The sequence below is a fragment of the Engystomops pustulosus genome, chromosome 5, assembly GCF_040894005.1.
Source record: "Engystomops pustulosus chromosome 5, aEngPut4.maternal, whole genome shotgun sequence".
NCBI classification, from domain to species: Eukaryota; Metazoa; Chordata; class Amphibia; order Anura; family Leptodactylidae; genus Engystomops; species Engystomops pustulosus.
The window spans coordinates 142,622,207-142,644,602 of NC_092415.1; the positions used below are offsets into that span (position 1 = coordinate 142,622,207).

Sequence of the window (22,396 nt, forward strand, 5' to 3'; positions counted from 1 at the left end):
AGAAACACACGCTGGTCTAAATTTGGTGATGATGGGAGGGACAAATCGTAATACTATACACAGAGTGGACCATGCACAACCACCAAAACAAGGTAAATGTCAGCACACAAAGCAAGCTATAAAATATTCAAAGAGAAAAAGAGGTGTGCCAATAGACAAAATTATGTAAAAAAGTGATAAATCTTTATTTCATCAATAGAAAAACTCCATCAAGGCATGAAGGACAAGTTAAAAACAATTAAAAAACATAGATGAGTTAAAATGTTTGGCACACACCTCCTCCATACAGTGGAACCTGGTCCCTAGTATGATACAAGTACAATAGAAGGATGAATAAGGCCCAAACTGTCTAATGACCCTGAACAGATAAAGATAAATCTGCCATAACAATCATAGTGCGGCTATAGGATAAATGGGTAAGTATACATTACGAGTCAGTGGTCAGCAGGCAGGCATCAGTACAATAAGTCAACAGGGAGGCTCAGCAGTAGTGGAGGACGTGGAGGACTCCCCACACGTTCCGTCTCCCAAGTGGAGACTTCCTCAGGGGTGAAATGTGATTCTCATTTAGTGGTATTTAGAACCTGTAGAATGTGCTTGGTGTCTCTTAAGTATGTTGGCAATTTTTGAACAAAGGGTTGCAAGAGGTGGTCCAATCTGTCGGAATATGTGGACCACCTCTTGCAACCCAAAAAATATTCAAAAATATTATAGCGTATTGTACCGTATTGTAACAATGGAAAATCCTTATAGAAGATAAGACAATTGAACACTTGTTGTCCAAAATTCCCAAACTCATTTTTACCAAAGCAAAAAACTGAGGGAATCTGATTGCACCTACTACGCAGAAAAAGTTACCTGAATCTCAGAAGACATCAATACATAATCAGATGACAAAAAATAGGGTTCTCCAACATCAAGCCAGTTTTTAGCCATGCCGTTAGTTAGTTAGATGTAATGCTTGTAAAAAGATCAAAATTTATAAAACGCCAACAAAGCTCTTTGCAGTGGCGTAACTAGGAGAGACAGGGCCCCCTAGCAGGCTACTGCATGGGGCCCCCCTTCCCACTTAAAAAACATACATATTAGTAAACTCACACATATAAATACAGTCACGTGCATAAACACACACATACAGTGCCATATGCAACATACTCACATACAGTGTATACAGACACCATATACACATCACAGATACTGCATATATACATATTATGCTGGACAATGTGCAGTACAATATACCGTATATTCCGGCGTTTAAGACGACTTTTGAAGACAGAAAAATCTTCTGTCTTCTCTGGGGTCGTCTTATACGCCGGTAATCGCGACCGCCCGCCGTGTATTCATGGCGGCGGTCGGGTCGCGCTGCATGGAGAGGGCTCACGGGCTGAGCCCTCTCCATAGCCGGTAAGTCTTTGCTGCATATTGCAGCAAAGGCTTACCAGTAACACCCGCGATCGGCACTAGCACCGATCGCTGGTGTTTTCACAGCGTTGGCTGCCGGCAGCCTCAAAAAGATAGCGGCGCATGGGCGCCGCCATCTTACCTGGGATCGCCGCTCCCCGTGACGTCATCGGGGGGGGGGGGGCGGCGATCCGTCTCCATGGTAGCCTCGGTAGCTGATAGCACATTGTAATGAATGAGGAAAATCCCCACTGTAGTATGGCAGTATATGGTAGGATCGATCAGACAACCTAGGGTTAAAGTACCCTGGGGAGTCTGAAAAATAGTATAAATTAAAATAAAAAAAGTTAAAAAAAAAAATTATAATAAAAAAACCTAAAATTTCAAATCACCCCCCTTTCCCTAGAACTGACATAAATATAAATAAACAGTAAAAATCATAAACACATCAGGTATCGACGCGTCCGAAAATGCCCTATCTATCAAAATATGATAACGGTTTTTCAATGCGTTTAACCCTGTAATGGAAAATAGCGCCCCAAAGTCGAAAACGGCACTTTTTTGCCATTTTGAAAAATATAAAAAAATCTATAAAAAGTGATCAAAAGTTTGTACAGTCCTAAAAATGATATAATTGAAAATATTATCAAATTTTGCAAAAAATGACACCACCCACAACTCCGTACACCAAAGTATTAAAAAGTTATTAGCGCCAGAAGTTGGCAAAATCAAAAAAATTATTTTTGTACAGGAGGTTTTCATTTTTGTAAATGTATGAAAACATTATAAAACCTATACAAATTTGGTATCCCCTTAATCGTACCGACCCAAAGAATAAAGTAGACATGTCATTTTGGGCGCTCAGTGAAAGACGTAATATCCAAGCCCACAAGAAAATGGCGCACATGCATTTTTTCACCATTTTCATTGCATTTGGAATTTTTTTCCCGCTTCTGAGTACATGGCATGGAATATTTAATAAAATAAAAATTTAAGGTACAGTATGGTAACATTTACAGTAAAATGGACGATGGTAATGTTGTTGTTGTATGCCTTATGTTTATGAGCGACAGTTTTCCTGCTATATACCTGCATGTCATAAGAATTTAAATTAAAAAAAGGACCATGTTAAATTCAAATCTGTTTTTTTTAAAATTTTTACCGGTGTTTTGTATGCGTTGGAAAAGGGGTAGTCTTATACGGCGAATATATATCTTAAACTCTATATTTTAAACAGGAAAGTAGGGGTGTCCTGCCCCCACTTCACGTACCCCCGGGGTCTATGCGGAGCTCGACAGGCAGTTAAACGCCTTCCTACAGTTCAACAAATGAGACTGGTTGAAAGTCCGTAGCTTTATTAAACTGATGTAGGATTAGGGTGAAACTGAAGAAAAACAGGAATGTACAATCTATTAGAATAGTACAATAATATAACAGGAGCATGTTACATACATTACATTAGCATATAACAAGAAACAAGCTGATACATATACAGTCTGGGACCAAACATGGCGGACCATGAGGTTGGGCCTATCTGTGCAATTACAGTGCAATTACAGATCTATACATTACATCATATAAGAGACTTTATACATAGTGGTCCTATAACTGCTAGTAGCTAGAGATTCCTATAGACAGTCTCCTTACCGGCTATACTACAACAAGGGTTAAGATGGTTGAATATAGGTCTTCTCTCTGTGTAGACATGAAGGGAACTGCCCTTCTCCTACCCACAATCCTTTGTATCTGCTAGTGGGTGGGGAAAACAGAATGTAAGTAGTTATTAACTTTGGCCATTAGATGGCGCCTGCAAATAAACATCTGTTACATAATGGACAAATTATGAACATCTTTTAACCTGCATAACATTTGCCAGTGGGCAGCACACTCCCCGCCTGGCGTCAATCGATGCCACCATAAGAGTCCTCAGATGACAGCAATAACATTAGTTCAGTTACTGGTCTGAAGAACATTTTGCAGAGGTGCCAGCCTTTACACTCCTTAACATTAGCAAGCTTGGTATTTTTGAAAGAACGAGCTATGTGGGTTAAGAAAGTGATGGCACGAACAAGTGATTTCCAGGTTGAGAACCTGCTGAATCGGTGAGACTTAAGGTAATTGTCTGAAGTTACTGTGTGTAGTGTCGATACCTTGGGACGGATTTCTGCATCCTTGTCAGCATCCACAAGTTCAAATGTTTTAAGATCCGTAGTGCCGTGTTCTGAGCTGTATAGAAAGGCAGGACCTGTAAACCATGTAGTGTCTTTAAGGCGGTTGGCAGCAACAGATCTAGTTGCTTGGTCTGCAGGATTTTGATCAGTAGGAACAAAATTCCACTGTTTTGGCAAAGTTGACCTCCTGATTCGTAGAACCCTGTTGTTGACATACACGTAGAAGCGCCGACTTTCGTTGTAGATATATCCCAAGACTACCTTGCTGTCTGTGTAAAACACAGCATCTTTGATCTCCAAATGCATCTCTGTTGCGATCATCTCAGCTAGCTCAACTGCTAATACTGCAGCACAAAGTTCTAGTCTCGGTATAGTGTGCTCAGGGAGTGGTGCAAGTTTTGCTTTGCCCATGACGAATCCTATATGACATTGTCCTTTAATGTCTACTGTTTTAAGATAGGCCACAGCAGCAATGGCTTTGATAGAAGCATCAGAAAACACATAAAGTCTTTGTAGCTGAACCTCTGTAGATGGCACAGGGGCATATGAGCGTGCAACATGTAGATGAGAGAGATTTGTTAGAGAATCCTTCCACTCTACCCACAGTGCTTTCTTTTCATTGGGAAGTTGTTCATCCCAGTCAGAGGCATCATGAGTCAAATCTCTAAGTATTGCTTTACCTTGGATGGTAACAGGAGCTGCAAACCCTAAAGGATCATACAAGCTGTTTATAGCAGATAGTACTCCTCTCCGAGTAAAGGGTTTCTCTTCCTTGCTGACTTGGAAGGTAAAGGTGTCAGACTTTAAGTCCCAGAGCAGTCCAAGACTACGTTGCATTGGAAAAGTGTCAGTACTTAAGTCCTTTAAGTCATTGCTGTAATCATGAGAAGGAAATGCTTCCATCAATTTTTTGCTGTTGGAGGCAATTTTATGGAGTCTCAGGTTTGAATTAGCAAGCATTTCTTGAGCTCTCTTAAGAAGGCTGATTGCAGACTCATTTGTAGGTAGCGATTTTAAACAGTCATCCACATAAAAGTCCTTTTTGACAAACTGTGTAACGTCTGAACCATATTCTTTCTCACCCTCCCTGGCTGAATGTTTAAGTCCATATATAGCCACTGATGGGGAAGGGCTGTTACCAAAGATGTGCACGCGCATGCGATACTCGATGGGTTCCTCCAAGGGGTTGTTGTCCTTGAACCAAAAGAACCTAAGGAAATTTCGGTGTTCCTCTTTAACAAGAAAGCAGTGGAACATTTGTTGGATGTCAGCCATAAATGCAACAGAGTCTCTGCGAAATCTGAGAAGCACTCCAAGGAGTCGGTTGTTGAGGTCTGGACCTGGCAGTAGGACATCATTTAAGGAAACACCCTCAAATTTGGCACTAGAGTCAAATACTACTCTTATCTGTCCTGGTTTCTTTGGGTGGTAAACTCCAAATATAGGTAGATACCAGCATTCCTCTGAATCCTTTAAGGTTGGAGCTATCTCTGCATGGGAGTTCTCAAACACTCTTTCCATAAATTTAAAGAAGTGGTCTTTCATATCAGGCTTTTTCTGAAGATTCCTTCTAAGGGAAGCAAAGCGTTTACAAACTTGTTCTCGATTGTTAGGCAAACACTGCCTTTTGGGTCTGAAGGGAAGAGGTGCTATCCAACTATTTGATTCATCTTTAACTATTCCTTGCTCCATTATTTCTAAGAACAGTCTATCCTCAAAGGACATTGCCAGTTGATTGTCTTCCTTTGTTCTCTGGAAGACTGTGCATCCTAAGTGGTCATGGTCACTAGTACAAGTATGGTTGCCACAAAGGTTGCTAGTGATATGACAGGGTAGAGGAATGCTGTGTGGAAGCTCTTTTATGAAGATGTTACTGTAACATGGTTGAAAGAGAGAAGGGCGTCCATTCTCTAATGTGCTGGTAAGCATGTTGTTCACCGAAGTGGGTCTGTGCACACCACCTATACAAACATCACCTACAATCACCCACCCTAGGTCAAGTTTCTGGGCAAATGGAGCATTGTGAGGACCATTAATTTGATGTCTAGGCTTGTGAACTTGCAAGATATCTCTTCCAAGGAGCAGAATTATCTGAGCTTGAGGATCTAACTTGGGTATGAGATGAGCTATATGCTTCAAATGGGGTTGGTGTTTTGCAACATCTGGTGTAGGGATTTCAGACCTGTTATCAGGGATCTGGTTACACTCGATTATGGTTGGTAAAGTCAGGCAGGTGCGACCATCTATAGACTCTATTGTGTACCCAGTAGCTCTTCTCCCCGCCGTCTCAACAGTGCCTGCACAAGTCTTTAGGGAGTAGGGAGAGCCGGGTCCCTTAATGTTGAAAATCTCAAAGAAAGTAGATCTAGCCAGAGATTTATTACTTTGGTCATCAAGAATGGCATATACTTTGAAGGCTTTGTCTTTGCAGTCCGTTGGGTAAACTCTGACAAGACAGATTTTTGAGCAGGACCTGCCACCTACAAGTCCTTTGCAGACCTCAGTGCATTGAGAAGTAACATCTGGTGTCTCTGTTTCAGTATTTCCCTCCTCTCCACCTTGTTCCTGGCCACTTTCTATATGAGACAAGGCCCACGGTGGTGGCCCAGGGTGTAAAGCTGAGTTGTGATCTGTGCTGTCACATTCTGTACATTTAACACTGACCTTACAGTCCTTTGCGAAGTGTGATGTTGCTAAGCAGCACTTGTAGCAGATTTTGTTGTCCCTGAGGAAAGCTTTGCGGTCCTCCATGGACTTCTCTCTAAAGCCTCTGCATTTCAGTAGGGAATGTGGCTTCTGGTGCAGGGGACACTGCTTACTTGGATCCGTGGATCTTCCATCCTGGTGGGAGGAGCTTGAAGGCCTGTAAGAATTACTTTTAGAAGAAACATTAGTTTTGTGAACTGCTACCGGAGTTTTATGTTGTTTAAGACCAGATGGAGTGGCACAGGATAGAGTAAAATCAAAACTGGGATCATTTCTGATTTTTGCTTGCTGAGTAATAAATTCCACAAATACACTGAAGGGTGGAAACTGTACATCATGGATTTCCTTATACTTAAAACCATGATTGACCCACTTCTCTTGTAGGTTGTGAGGAAGTTTTTGCACTATAGGGTTGACACCTCTGGCTGTGTCAAGAAATGCAAGTCCCTTTAAATCTCCTTCTGCTTTGGCAACCTGTAGTTCAGTTAACAGATCACTTAGTTCCCTAAGTTTTTGGTAGCCCTTGCTAGCTATTCTAGGGAAGTCATCAATTCTTTTGAATAATGAATTTTCTATAACCTCTGCTGAGCCATAACACTCATCAAGTCTATCCCAGATCATCTTTAAGCCTGTTTCTGGATAGTTTATGTTAATGGCTCTGATCCTCTTAGCATGCTCAGCAGATTCATCTCCAAGCCATTTCACCAGTAGATCTAGCTCTTCCCTAGAAGACAAGTCTAAGTCTCTTATAAGACTCTGGAATGAGGATCGCCAAGCCCTATAGTTCTCGGGGCGATCATTGAACTTTACAAGTCCTTTGGTGACAAGCTCACGTCTAGCAAAGAACTTAGCAAAGTCTATAGTGGCTTGGTTTGTGCTGAGACAGGTTGGCAAATGGTTGCCTTGGTGAGAGTGTGGTGTGTAGCCATACCTGTCAGAAGTCTCTGCTTTGGGTTTCACAGTGCCACACTGTCTGGGAGTGTAGTAACTTCCTGGATGCTGGGATGAAGCTTGGGTTCTCTGGTAGGCAGGGAAGTTGACTTGAGCCGTAGCATTCTCTTGCTTGCAGAAATGTGGTCTGAGGTCCGCTTCTTGACGTAAAATATGATGTCTTGGACTTGACTCGCAGTTGGTAACCTTTGTTTCATGTGTAGTCTGAGGAGTACACGCAGGATGTTGAAGGACATATTCTGAAGTGCGTTCTAGTGTATCCTGGGGTTCTTGTTCCAGATCAGGCATGCTACTGTGTCTGCTGGGCTCGCTGTGAGAGAACGCGGCTGCCTCTAAGATTTCTGCTTCCGCCATGGCAGCTGCGGCTTCCCTCTCAATTGTCAGCTTCTCGAGTGTAGCTTCCAGGCGTGCTCTTTCTAAGTCTAGAGAAGCCTGTTCTGCTTCTAAGGAAGCCTGTTGTCGTGCCCTCTCTGCTTCTAAGGAAGCCTGTTGTAATTTCAACTGCATCTCTTGTTCAGCAAAGGTAGCCCGTGTCCTCGCTGCTTCCGCTTTTGCGCGGGCGATGGCGGCTGCATTGCTAGTGGTAGATGCTTTTGAGGAACTGGCCCGTGATCTTGTCTTGATAGAAGACACTTGGCTTTGTGACATGCTTTGACCGTTTAGAGATTGCTGTGTTGCCTGTTTGCAGGTGACTGCGTAGACAGTAGCAGACCTCTGTGTAGTCTAAATCTTTCCCGCTTGTTTCCAGCAGCCGTTTCACTGTCCTGCCCCCACTTCACGTACCCCCGGGGTCTATGCGGAGCTCGACAGGCAGTTAAACGCCTTCCTACAGTTCAACAAATGAGACTGGTTGAAAGTCCGTAGCTTTATTAAACTGATGTAGGATTAGGGTGAAACTGAAGAAAAACAGGAATGTACAATCTATTAGAATAGTACAATAATATAACAGGAGCATGTTACATACATTACATTAGCATATAACAAGAAACAAGCTGATACATATACAGTCTGGGACCAAACATGGCGGACCATGAGGTTGGGCCTATCTGTGCAATTACAGTGCAATTACAGATCTATACATTACATCATATAAGAGACTTTATACATAGTGGTCCTATAACTGCTAGTAGCTAGAGATTCCTATAGACAGTCTCCTTACCGGCTATACTACAACAAGGGTTAAGATGGTTGAATATAGGTCTTCTCTCTGTGTAGACATGAAGGGAACTGCCCTTCTCCTACCCACAATCCTTTGTATCTGCTAGTGGGTGGGGAAAACAGAATGTAAGTAGTTATTAACTTTGGCCATTAGATGGCGCCTGCAAATAAACATCTGTTACATAATGGACAAATTATGAACATCTTTTAACCTGCATAACATTTGCCAGTGGGCAGCACAAGGGGGGTCGTCTTATACGCCGGAATATACGGTAGATATAATGGTGCACATCCTCCATTATTTATTGTGTCAGGTTGGATGACGGGGCCCCCTGACACTGCTGGCCCCATGGCGGCTGCTATGGCTGCTACCGCTGTAGTTACGCCCCTGGCTCTTTGGAACATTTAACAATCCACATGAGTATTCTATTCGGACCCATATAACATGCCTCACCAGTGGAGTCATGTACTGAATCATATGCCCATGCCATAAACTATATATAGGTCGTACAAAGAGAAGATTCTCAAAACCAATGAACAAGCATATCATAAATGTAAAAATCTAATTTGATTGCCACCACTTATTTGATGGTTCTAAGGCTTTTGCAATAGAAAAAGTTTACCGCAATTGGATAGGCGGAGATTACATTATCAATATGTCAAGAATGGAGAAAATGGATTAAATGGATACCCTAGCTCCAAAAGGGTTAAAGAGAACCCGTCATGCAAAATAACCCCCCTAATCTAAATATATTTTCATAAACTGCCATTAGAAAGCATTGCCTCTATCCCTTCATTGTCCCTCTACATGCCTGTAAACCTAAGCAATGAGGTCCTAAAGCTGTATGCAAATGACCTGTGAGATGTCCAATGAGTCATTAGCATATTCAAGCTGTCCACCTTATTCATGAGTGGGAGGTACAGCCACACCCCCATTGCTTGACTGACAGCCTCTACAATGATGTGATGTATAATGATGTGAGGTATAATGGTGTAATGTTTCCATGTGCTTGCTGCTGGCCACACCCCCTGCAGCCTGTGTGTGTGTATAGGAGAGATACCACAGCTCCAGGCAGCCATGTTATAGCAGAACATGTCAGGAACTTGTGTAGTTGATGTCTGTGTATTAGGAGCATGCAGCATGTCATCAGATACACTAACTATTCTTTACTATACATTACACATAGACATGTGCAGGGGGAGGAGAGGGGAGGGGTAACAGGGGTGACATCACTGCCTCTGACCATGTGACCAGCCTCATTTACATAATGAAGACAAGATGATTTTACAATTATTAATGTATGAATTGACTAGATAAAGACTGGGATGGGATCCTTGTGAGCTGCTCCAACAGGTAGAAGTGACAGGACTAGTGACATAGACCTGATGACAGGTGTCCTTTAAATCATGAAATTGAAACATTTCTGTGACTGGTGTGGGGAATTGCTCTGGTAGTTGACAGGTAGCAGTGCAGGAAGCAGTGACACACGCAGGTTTAAAAGTCCAACTTAAGTGTTTATTCACACTTGCAAAACAGAACACAAATTCAGCCTTGGTTTAGGCACATGCAAAAACATTACAAAAGTAATTCCTGCCCGGCTAGGCGCTGTCTAATACAATTGTCGGACCCTAGCTATCCGGGTACCAGGCTGCCTGGCACACGCTCTTGGCCAGCAGCAAGACAGGAGACCCTCAGTTACCTTTGCTGTGAGAATGCAATCTCGCTTTCAGCTCTCCAGGAAGGGCCTCTCCTACTGCTTCTGGCCTGCAGCCTAAATCAGGCCCTAACGAGGCCTGTGAACCGCACCTGTGGACTATACAAAAGCCCAGGACCGAAGCCCGGGTGGAGTAGGAGTCCCACTACCAGCCTACCCCTACTCCATAATAAGCAGGCCCAGTACGGACATTACAAATGTGTCTGTGTTAGCTAGGCCAACACAGACAAAACAGACTATTCCTGCTTATCATGTCTGCATTAACCCTTGGGTTACTGCAGACAAACCCAGGGCTTTTACCACCAGCATTTCATCTGCCTGTAGGACAGATAGCGGTTTTCCCACACAATACCTCTTACTTTCTCACATACCCTCCCCCTCAGTTCAGACCCACCGGGGCGAACTCCTGACATTAAGCAATGCGTTCGGGACAAGGCATCTGCATTGCCCTGTAGCTTCCCGGCTCTGTGCTCCACCGTAAAGCTGAAATTTTGGAGGGACAAGAACCACCTAGTGACCCTGGCATTCTTCTCCTTAGTTCTACTCATCCACGTGAGAGGAGAGTGGTCAGTTATTAGACGGAACCGTCGTCCCAGCAAGTAGTACCGTAGGGACTCTAATGCCCACTTTATCGCCAGACATTCCTTCTCTACGATACTGTAATTTTTCTCTGCTGGCGTGAGCTTCCTGCTCAGGTAGGTAATGGGATGTTCTTCTCCATTCACCTCCTGAGACAGGACAGCTCCCAGCCCTACATCTGATGCATCCGTCTGCACAATAAACTCTCTCTTGAAGTTTGGCGTAATGAGGACGGGAGATCCACACAATGCAGACTTCAAGGCCTGAAAAGCCCCTTCTGCTTGTTCATTCCACCGCACCATGACAGGCCTTTTACCCTTCAGCAGGTCTGTCAAGGGAGCGGACACGGTGGCAAAGTTTGGTATAAACCGTCTGTAGTACCCGACAATGCCCAGGAATGCCCTGACTTGTTTCGTGCTCACTGGTTGAGGCCAACCCTGTATAGCGTCAATCTTGTTGACCTGAGGTTTAATTATACCTCGACCAATCACATACCCCAAATAGTGTGTCTCCTCCATTCCCAGCGCACACTTCTTGGGGTTTGCAGTCAGGCCCGCTGCCCTTAGCGAGTTCACTACGGCCTGTACCTTGGCCAAGTGACTCGCCCAGTCTTGGCTGTAGATGATAATGTCATCTAGATAGGCTGAGGCGTATCTCCTATGTGGCTTTAACACTATGTCCATTAACCGTTGAAAGGTAGCGGGGGCCCCATGAAGCCCAAATGGTAACACAACATAGTGAAAAAGGCCCTCAGGGGTAACAAAGGCTGTCTTTTCTTTAGCCCTATCTGTCAGGGGTACCTGCCAATATCCTTTAGTTAGATCCAGGGTGGTGAAGTACCGAGCACTCCCTAGTCTCTCAATAAGCTCGTCCACCCGGGGCATGGGGTAGGCATCAAACTTAGACACCTCATTCAATTTTCTAAAATCGTTGCAAAATCGCAACGTCCCATCCGGTTTGGGAATTAGAACAATTGGACTGGCCCACTCACTTTTGGACTCCTCAATTACCCCTAGCTTCAGCATCTTCTGAACCTCCTCTGATATGGCTCGTCTACGAGCTTCAGGGACTCTGTACGGCCTTAATCTTACCCTTACCCCTGGCTCAGTGACAATGTCATGTTTAATTACAGATGTGTAGCCTGGCAACTCTGAGAACACATCTGTATTTCTTGCTACAAACTCTCGAGCCTCTCGCTGTTGCTCTTTGGTTAGGGTATCGGCTATTCGCACTTCTGCCTCCGGCACAGGCTTACCTGCAGCCGGTGAGGGTATCACAGGAGGTGGACTAGCCAGAACCATCTCTGTATGCAGACTCTCTCTGTCTTTCCAGGCCTTTAACAGATTAACATGATAAGTCTGCTCGGGTTTTCTCCGTCCGGGCTGACGTATCCTGTAGTTCACCTCTCCTATTTTCTCTATCACCTCATATGGTCCTTGCCATTTAGCGAGAAACTTACTTTCTACAGTGGGGACTAGCACCAACACACGATCACCGGGATTAAAGGTCCTTACTTTTGCTGACCTGTTATAAACCCGGCTTTGAGTTCTTTGTGCCTCCTCCATATGCTCCTTGACAATGGGCATGACGGCCGCCACCCTGTCCTGCATATCTGAGATATGGTCTATTACACTTTTGTGGGGGGTGGGCTCTTGTTCCCATGTCTCTTTGGCTATGTCCAGGAGACCCCTGGGATGTCTGCCATATACTAACTCAAACGGCGAGAACCCAGTAGAGGCTTGTGGAACCTCTCGGATGGCGAACATTAAATATGGCAACAGTACATCCCAGTCCTTCCCATCCTTGTTTACCACCTTTTTTAGCATACTCTTTAAAGTTTTGTTAAACCGTTCTACCAATCCATCCGTCTGAGGATGGTACACAGAGGTGCGTAACTGTTTAATATTAAAGAGCCGACATAGCTCCTTGGTGACTTTTGACATAAAAGGAGTCCCCTGATCTGTGAGGATCTCCTTGGGAAGTCCCACCCGGCAGAACATGGCAAACAACTCTTTAGCAATTAGTTTCGCCGAGGTGTGCCGTAGTGGGATGGCCTCAGGATATCGGGTAGCATAGTCCATGACTACCAGGATATGCTGATGCCCCCGAGCAGATTTAACCAAAGGACCGACCAAATCCATGGCAACCCTTTCAAAGGGTACCTCAATAATGGGCAGAGGTACCAACGGACTTCGAAAGTGTACCATGGGAGCATGCAATTGACAATCAGGGCAAGTTTCACAATACCTTTTTACCCTATCGTACACTCCGGGCCAATAAAAACGCTGCAAGATGCGTTCCAGAGTTTTTGTGGTACCTAAGTGCCCTCCCATCACATGCTTATGTGCAAGGTCTAACACCATCTGACGATATGGCTGAGGTACCATTAACTGCTCCCGGGTTTCACCGTGGACCTTATCAATGCGGTACAATAACTCCTGATTTACCACCACTCGAGGGAACAACTTATCCGCACCTGGGTGCTGAGGTACACCATTAATCTCTACCACATTTTCTCTGGCGCGGACCAGAGTAGGGTCCTGGAGTTGTGCAGTACCAAAGTTGTCACGGGATACCTCCAAATCCGACAACTGCGGTCCTGTCACTACCTCCTCAGTTTCGCCTGCCATAACATCTAGGGGAAACATTACACTTCCATCTTCTGTGGCGGTCACCCCTACGGCAGGAACTCCAGAGTCTGGGTCATCAGGCTCGGCTTCAGAGATCTGACCAGACAACACAGGAGAACAACCCCCCAACTCTTGGTTTCCCCGCCATAGAGTCCAGAACATGGGGAAGTCCCGTCCCAAGATAAGGTCATGGGGCAAGTTCTTGACAACCGCTGCCTCATGTAGTGTCTCTCCACAAGAGGTCTGGAAGTTAATAACTGTGGTGGGGTAGTCCTTTACGTCCCCATGGATGCACAGGACTCCAATTGTGCGCCCTGTGACCGCCTTGGGGTCTGTGAGGGACCCATTAATCAAGGTCACCCGACTGCCTGAGTCCAGCAGGGCCAACGCTGGATGCCCTGCCACAGTCACCCGGCAAGGCCCTCAGGAAACGGTCCAAAACAACCTTCTCGACCATCTGGGCTGGGGTTGATGTCTCCGGCTGAAGCCACTTGCGGACCAAGTGAACAAGTTGGTGCATCTGCCCCCTCGGTGGTAGCGCCTCCTGGTATCTCCAGCTATTCACTCTTTGAGCGCGTAGATGCTGATCCACTCCTAGTCGGGCCAAGATCTCTGCCTTTACCTTGGTGTAGTCCTGGGCATCCTCCGCTCTCAGGTCATAGTATGCCTGCTGGGGATCAGCGACGAGGAAGGGGGCCAACACCTCTGCCCAGTGTTGCTGTGGCAACCTCTCTCGGGTGGCCACCCTCTCAAAGCCTGTCAGATAGGCCTCCACATCATCCTCGGCGGTCATCTTGGTCATAGCTTTGCGGACCTCTTTCCTGGCATCCTTCACCGTCATTGCTGGGACAGTCCTTTGCTGAGCAGCGGTCAGGGCTGTTATCTGCTGGAGCAGCAATCTGTTTGTCTCTTGCTGCTGCACGTTGGACTGGACAAGCTGCTTGATTAACTCCTCCATGGCTGTGGCTTGCAGCTTCAGTGCTGTCAACTTCCAGGACATGCACTAGTGTATACTTCACTGCACTTTGCCCGCTCCAATCCACCATATGTGGGGAATTGCTCTGGTAGTTGACAGGTAGCAGTGCAGGAAGCAGTGACACACGCAGGTTTAAAAGTCCAACTTAAGTGTTTATTCACACTTGCAAAACAGAACACAAATTCAGCCTTGGTTTAGGCACATGCAAAAACATTACAAAAGTAATTCCTGCCCGGCTAGGCGCTGTCTGATACAATTGTCGGACCCTAGCTATCCGGGTACCAGGCTGCCTGGCACACGCTCTTGGCCAGCAGCAAGACAGGAGACCCTCAGTTACCTTTGCTGTGAGAATGCAATCTCGCTTTCAGCTCTCCAGGAAGGGCCTCTCCTACTGCTTCTGGCCTGCAGCCTAAATCAGGCCCTAACGAGGCCTGTGAACCGCACCTGTGGACTATACAAAAGCCCAGGACCGAAGCCCGGGTGGAGTAGGAGTCCCACTACCAGCCTACCCCTACTCCATAATAAGCAGGCCCAGTACGGACATTACAAATGTGTCTGTGTTAGCTAGGCCAACACAGACAAAACAGACTATTCCTGCTTATCATGTCTGCATTAACCCTTGGGTTACTGCAGACAAACCCAGGGCTTTTACCACCAGCATTTCATCTGCCTGTAGGACAGATAGCGGTTTTCCCACACAATACCTCTTACTTTCTCACACTGGTCACTGTGTTTTAAGATCTCCGATCACCGTTTTTACTCTTAACGTGAACGAAGCAATACATATAGGTTTTACTATTATTTTATTATTTATATATATTTGTCATATTTTAAGCTTTTTGTATTAAATAAACATATTTTTAGTAAACCCACAATATTTCATAGTCCCATATGAAATAAATATATTCTTGTATGGTTTACATCATTAATTATCTTCGGTGGACGCCAATCGTTACTATGGCAGTCCTGGGGTCCAATCAGCAGGTCATTAAGATGGCATCTATGACATCATCTTAAAGGCACAGTGTCAGCCTATGCACATGCGTAAGTTGACACAGCTAATACTCTGCAATACATCAGTGTTGCAGAGTATTTTCATGAACAAGCAATCAGAAGATTGCTTGTTCATGTCCAATGGTGGGAGTAATAAAAAAGTGTTAAAAATGTTATTCAATAAAGAAATAAATTAATAAATCAATAAAAATGCCCATAAGGCCCAAAACATATAGAGACATATAATGCACAAAAAAGTCTAAATCATGACACAAACCCCACATATATAGTATCACCACATTCGGAACAACCCATAGAATAAAAGTAAATAATTATTCAACCTGTACCTGGAATGCGGTTAAAAAAACTGGCCAAAATAATGATTTTTACCTATTTAATTCCACAAAAAATGCACTAAAAGGTGTTAAAAAAATGTATGCACTCCAGAATGATACTTTTGCAAACTACAACATGCCCTGCAAAAACAAGCCATCAACCAGCTCTGTAGCCAAAAAAGCTAAAATTTTATGCCACTTGGAAGACGGTGTGCAAAAATGATAGATTTTTCCCCACATTAGGGTTTTATTTGTCAAATATAGTAACACATAAGAAAAATATTCAAGTATCATATCCCCCTTATCCTATCGACCCATAGAATAAAGATATCATGATTATTAGGCTATATGGTGAACACCAAAAAAAAAAAAGGTTAAAGAATCCAGAACAGAATTGATGCTTGTCTACTCCTGACCTCAAAAAAAACATCATAAATGTTTCAACAATAAGGGATACCAACCCCAAAATGGTAACACTAGAAAAAACATGTTATCCCGCAAAAAAAAAAAAAAAGAAATGCCATCACATGGCATGTATGCGTATTATGTAGGTCTCTGTACTCAAGAGAAATTGCATAACAAATTTTAAGATGGGTTTTCTCTTTTTATCTTTTGGAAATTTGTAAATTTTAGGGCTAAATAAACATATAACCGCCAAAATTTGACAATCCTAACTTTTTGTACCTCCGTTTTGATTAAATTACTATGAAGATCTCAAGGGGTTAACAATCTTCTTAAAGGCTGTTTCTGTATTAAGGGGTGCAGATTCGAAAATGGATTGATTATGTAGGGTGGTTTAAATAGAAAATATTTAAAATTTCATTTAAAACAGTATTTATCCCCAAAATAGTGAATTCTAAAATCACGGAAAAGCGATTTTCGATTTGTAAGCCGCATGACATCAAAATAAATTATCCAGACATTTCAAAAATTATGCAAATATAAAGTAGACATATGGGAAATGTTATTCAGCAATTTATTTAGGTGGTAAATCTATCTGCTTGGTGATTTGGAATTTAAAAAAATGGCAATTTTTTTCAAAATTTACCACTGAAATGAAGTACAACATGTGAGGAAAAAAACCTCTCAATATCGCTTTGATAAGTAACAGCGTTCAAAAGTTATAACCATATAAAGCGATGCCTGTCAGAATACAAAAAATAGGGCTGTGCCTTAAGCTATAAAATAGCCTTTAAGGGATATTCCCATCTGGGCATTCATATTTAATTAAATTCATTTGCCAGAAAAGGAACAACTAAAGTAAGCATAGTATCTCCTAAAATGTATAAAGAAAACAAAAAAACATTGGGTACACAATAAAAAGGTTTATTTCCTTGCCATTACATGAGATGTAAATTGTTATTTTACTAGAAAACAAGTGTTCATTGTGAAATATGCTGGGAGCATATTCATAAAAAACACCTGAGTAATCAGATACAGTACCAGTCATAGTACTATTTGCATTTACAGAACCATACAGTAAAAACATACAGTACCAGTCATAGTACTGTTTACATTTACAGCATCATCCACTATTTAATTACAGTAACAATCTTAGTACTATTTGCATCATACAGTGTTCCTATAGACTACCAGTGTTAGTACTATTTGCAGTTACATCATACAGTAATACCTTAAAGGAATGTGACATAAAGGAATTTCTGTCACAACTTTGCCATCTTGGGGATGGTGGGGAAACAATGAGCAACTGGACAATAAAGGGAATATTTGCTCTTGACCATACATGCTGCTCCAGGTGTCAGGGATGCTTTTTGCATGAAAAACTGACTTGGAATTTATCAGTGCGGCTGAGTACACGCTATCACCAATCAAAAGGCAGACTCAATGGTTTCTGCATTAAAATGCTTATTGATTTTAGAAACCAATTCCGGGTGTTATGGTTATAATTCTTAGCACAAGCCTCATTTTACATACTAATTCAGCTGTAGTTTTATGTTTAATTGATGTTACCTAGCACTAATTTCCAGACGACAGAGTTATTATTGGTAATATCTTGCTGCCAGTTGCCCCAGTAAAAGTAGTTGTAGGTAGCACTGTTTAGGAGGTCTTTGAAATAGTATCTCACAAGTTCCTTTAAAATGTTTTTATTTAAATTACTTACTGTAATATTTTTTACTCTAGAGCCTGCACATTTTTGTTAAGTTCTCCAGGCTGCTAAATGCTCTTTACAAAACCAATATCAATACTGTATCTATCAGGGAAATTGTCAACTAATACTCCAGCCTTATCTTTGTTGCTCTGAAGATTCTTAAACACTCCTTGAAGCTGCATTCTTATCATTCTACCAAAAATTCTGCATAAAGGAGTGTTTATGACACCTGAGGAGAACAGAAGTAAACAAGCCGTTGGGATTTTGTATTAGGATTTTTCGATGAAAGAGACATTGCAACCTGCACTAAAAGATAAAAGTACAGCCAAAAGTGTAAAAATTATTGAAAACTTATAAGGAAATATTTTTCAGCAGAATATAGAAAAAAAGTGCCACAAAAACAAAATCCATTCTACATTTTACCTGAAAATTAGGATCTCTGAGCCACTTTTGGAAAATCGTTAACAAAATTTTCACTTTTGGTTCTCGTTCATACACTTGGGAGCATTAGTTCATATAAATAAAGACTATAACCCCTTAGCACCCAAACTTATTTCTACTTCGAAAACCAAGCCATATTTTAAAGAAAACTGACATGTGTCACTTAAATCAGAAATAAATGTAGACTGCTTTAACCCCTTAATGCCGAGTTTTTGCTTTTCCATTTTTTACTCCCCAGCTTACAAAAACTTTTTTATTTTTGAATATACCATATTTTTTGCACAATAAGATGCACTTTTTAGCAAGAAAAATTCTTGCTAAAAAGTGCCTGTGTCTTATAGAGCGAAGGTCAGGAGGTGTGTATAGCTTAGCTGTGTGTGTATAGCTTAGCTGTGTGTGTATAGCTGAGCTGTATGTGTGTGTATAGCTGAGCTGTATGTGTGTGTATAGCTGAGCTGTGTGTATGTATAGCTGAGCTGTGTGTGTATAGCTGAGCTGTGTGTGTATATGGCTGAGCTGTGTGTGTATAGCTGAGCTGTGTGCGTGTATAGATGTGCTGTGTGTGTGTGTATAGCTGAGCTGTGTGTGTGTTATGTGTGTATAGCTGAGCTGTGTGTGTGTAACTGTATGGATGGAGCAGATCTGTGTGTGCTGTGCTTTAGTGCAACCAACAGGGATATTTTAATTGGTGTAAAATATATTTGTCCTTTTTTGGAACCCTAAATCTGGGGTGAGTCCAATAGTAAGAAGCGCCTTATGGTTCCAAAAATATGGTAAAATGCTCTATAAGGGCTTGTTTTCTGCATAACAAATTGCACTTCATAGTGACAGTATTTAATACTCCATGCCGTGTACTGGAAAGCGGGAATAAAAATCCAAATGCAGTGAAAATGGTGAAAAAATGCATTTGCACAATTTTCTTTTGTGGGCTTGGATTTTACTGATTTTCCTGTGCACCCCAAATGACATGTCTACTTTTGGGTTGGTGCAATCACAGGGATACCAAATTTGTCTAGGTTTCATAATTTACAAAAAAAATCAACATTTTGCCATCTTCTGATGCAAATAACTTTTCTATACAGAGTTGTGTATGGTGTAATTTTTTGTGACTTTTGATGATGTTTTCAATGCTACCATTTTAAGGAGTGTATGGCCTTTTGATCACTTTTTATTGATTTTTTAAAATATTTTTCAAAATGACAAAAAAGTGGCATTTTTGACTATTTTCTGTTGCAGGGTTAAATGCCGGTAATAACCTTTATTATATTTTGATAGATTGGACATTTTAGGACACGGCAATACTTGATTGATCCTACCCTAGCATATACTGCCATACTGCTGAATGGCAGTACTTGGGGATTTTCCTCATTATTCATTACAATATACAAATCACAAATTGTAATGAAGGGGTTAAAACCAGACATCCTCGGGTCTTCATAAGAACCAAGGCTGTCATGGCAACTGATAACGCCACCCCGATTACATCACAGGGAGCGGTGATCGGATCCAAGATGGCGGCAGGATTTAAATGCCTCCCGCAGCTTTGCCAGAGACCTGGTTAACACCTGCGATCAGTACCAGCACCAACCGCGGGTGTTACGGGTGGGTGTTTGCTGCAATATGCGGCAACTGCCCACGTTGTATAGAGAGAGCTCAGCATGTGAGCCCTCTCCAAACACCCGCAGCCGACATGTGACATAATAGTACATCACATATCCTTAACCCCTTAACGCTCTGCGCCGTAGCTCACGGGCTGAGTCCTCTTCATACAAAGGTGGGGGTTGTTGCATATTGCAGCAAACCCCCACCGCTAATAACCGCGGTCGGTGCGTGCCCTTTGCAAAGTCGCCGGTGGCATTTAAAAGAAGGTGGCGCGCGGGCACCGCCATCTTTATTCCGATTGCCGCGATCGGTTGCCATGGTAGTCTCGGGTCTTCGTTTGACCCGAGGCTTAATGGCTTCTGCAGATTCGTTACAATGAGCCAGTGGCTCATTGTAATGAATGAGCTGCAAAAATGCCATATATTGCAATACAGAAGTATTGCAGTATATGGTAGGAAAGATCTGACTATCTAGGGTTAACGTAAGATAGTGACAAAAAAAGTTTAAAAAAAGTTTAAAAAATTAAAAAATTTATAAAATATTAAAAATTCAAATCACCCCCCTTTCGCTAGAACTGATATAAAACATAATAACCAGTAAAAATCACAGACACATTAGGTATCGTCACGACCCAAAATCTGATCTATCAAAATATAAAAACGGTTACGGCCGGCGGTGACCTCCGAGACGGGAAATTGCGCCCAAATGTCCGAAATGCGACTTTTACACCTTTTTACATCACATAAAAAATGGAATAAAAAATGATCAAAATGTTGCACAGACTTCAAAATGGTAGCAATGCAAATTTTGGCTCATTTTGCAAAAAATGACACCTCACACAGCTCCGTGCGCCAAAGTATGAAAAAGTTATTAGCTTCAGAAGATGGCAAAATTTTTTTTTCTTTTTTGTACACATTCGTTTAATTTTTGAAAATGTATTAAAACACAATAAAACCTATATAAATTTGGTATCACTACGATCGCACCGAACCAACGAATAAAGCTGAGGTGTTATTTGGAGCGCAATGTCAAAGTCGTAAAAACTGAGCCCACAAGAACTTGTGTTTTTTTTTTCAATTTTTCCACATTTGGAATTTTTTTCAGCTTCCCAGTACACGGCATGTTAAAATAAATAACATTACAGGAGAGTAAAATTTGTTACGCACAAAATAAGCCCTCACACAGGTCTGTACACGTAAAAATGAAAAAGTTATGGATTTTTGAAGATGGAGAGCGAGAAATGAGCGGAAAAACCCTGCCTCCTTTAGGGGTTAAGGGGTTAATTTACATAGGTGAATTTGAAATATTAAATGTCAAATTAGTGGTAAATTGTGGTTGATACATTCATACATTTATTTATGAAAATGTTTTTGACAGTTTTTTACCTTTTTTTCTTAATAGATTAACAGGTTCTAAGCAGCTAAAGGCATGGTAAACAATCAAAAACGGCCAAAAAACAGATGCATTTTAAAAACGTATGCGTTTTTAAATGGACTGAAAATGCATGCTCTAAAAAAATGCTCTATGTGTGGCACCACCCTTAGGAACAGTGTGTATCTCCACCCCCAGAACATCAAGACGAGGATCCGGTGGGATAATATGTGTGGCTACTTTAGAGCACAGTTGGAATACCTCTTCCCTGAAAAGGGGGATATAGGTGTAACCCCAGAAAATGCGTAGTAGGGATCCAACACCCAAGCAGTTCCTCCAGCACTGATTGGAGGCATTTGGTTATATCTTGGATATCCTGCTAGAAGCTAAAAGAAGATCTGATCCTGACAGAGGAGGCACCTGTATGTAGGTCTGCAATCCTTGATCCTAATGGTTAATGTCCTTTATTGTTCCCAGATCAGACACAGTTTCAGAGAATAGTAAATATTCTGGTATATTTAGATTTTGGGCAAACCCTGGAATTTAAAATTCAGATTGTGTCGCAAGATCTTGAATGTGAAGAAGATGGTGAACTCCGGCGGACCTGAGCAGGGAATTGCTCCTCCTCTATTTCCTGGTGTTTCAAGCAGTTCTAATCAAATCATGTGTAGGACACAGATAGCGCCATACACATCTAAAGTGCTGCCGAGTAGAAGGTGAAACTAAGAGATACACAGCACTGATTGGCTGAGGCTCAGTGCTAGGTTTCACTTGACCACAGCACAGTTCGGGCTCTCCTATATCCCAAAAATGCTTGAGTGCCAGCAGCACTGGAGAGCCAGCCGCGGAGCATGGAAGCTTCTGGACAGAAGGTACTATGCCTGCTCCTGTACTACAAGCACAGCATTCATCCTAGAAACACAGATAGAGTTGAAAGCTGTGAAGGGGGCCCTGGAGCCACTGCTCCTGTTAAGGAAAACCCAGCTGACAGATCAAATTCTGTCATTTCTACTTGTCTTATTTTCCTAAAAAGTACTGTAAAAGAGAATGAACTTAAGATGGTGCCAGCATCCTAAAACCTTGAGGCTGGAGAATTTTAAGGAATTCTATGTACAACCCTATGGTGACGTGAGCCTGAGACAGCAAGATATTCTCCAATTAGGAGACTACACTGATATGTTATGCTTTGTACACTCCTTCTTTTTTCTACTTTTCTATACAGACTGGTAAACCAAATAAACTTGCGCATTGCTG

The 22,396-nt window shown here is 42.4% G+C and overlaps 1 protein-coding gene across 1 annotated transcript; it reads right to left on the reverse strand.

Moving 5' to 3' along the window:
* Window positions 1–2,742: 2,742 nt before the first annotated feature.
* Window positions 2,743–5,386, reverse strand: LOC140133277 (uncharacterized). The gene is made up of 2 exons (XM_072153267.1): window positions 3,052–5,386; window positions 2,743–2,788 (listed from the first exon to the last, which is right to left on the reverse strand). The coding sequence occupies exon 1, from the start codon at window positions 5,298–5,300 to the stop codon at window positions 3,306–3,308; it is 1,995 nt and encodes a 664-aa protein (XP_072009368.1). The 5' UTR covers window positions 5,301–5,386; the 3' UTR covers window positions 2,743–2,788; window positions 3,052–3,305.
* Between the last annotated feature and the right edge of the window lie 17,010 nt (window positions 5,387–22,396).

Bases quoted from the DNA above. Each gene is read 5' to 3' on its own strand.
- LOC140133277 (XM_072153267.1), bottom strand. From the start codon at position 5,300: ATGTCCTTTGAGGATAGACTGTTCTTAGAAATAATGGAGCAAGGAATA.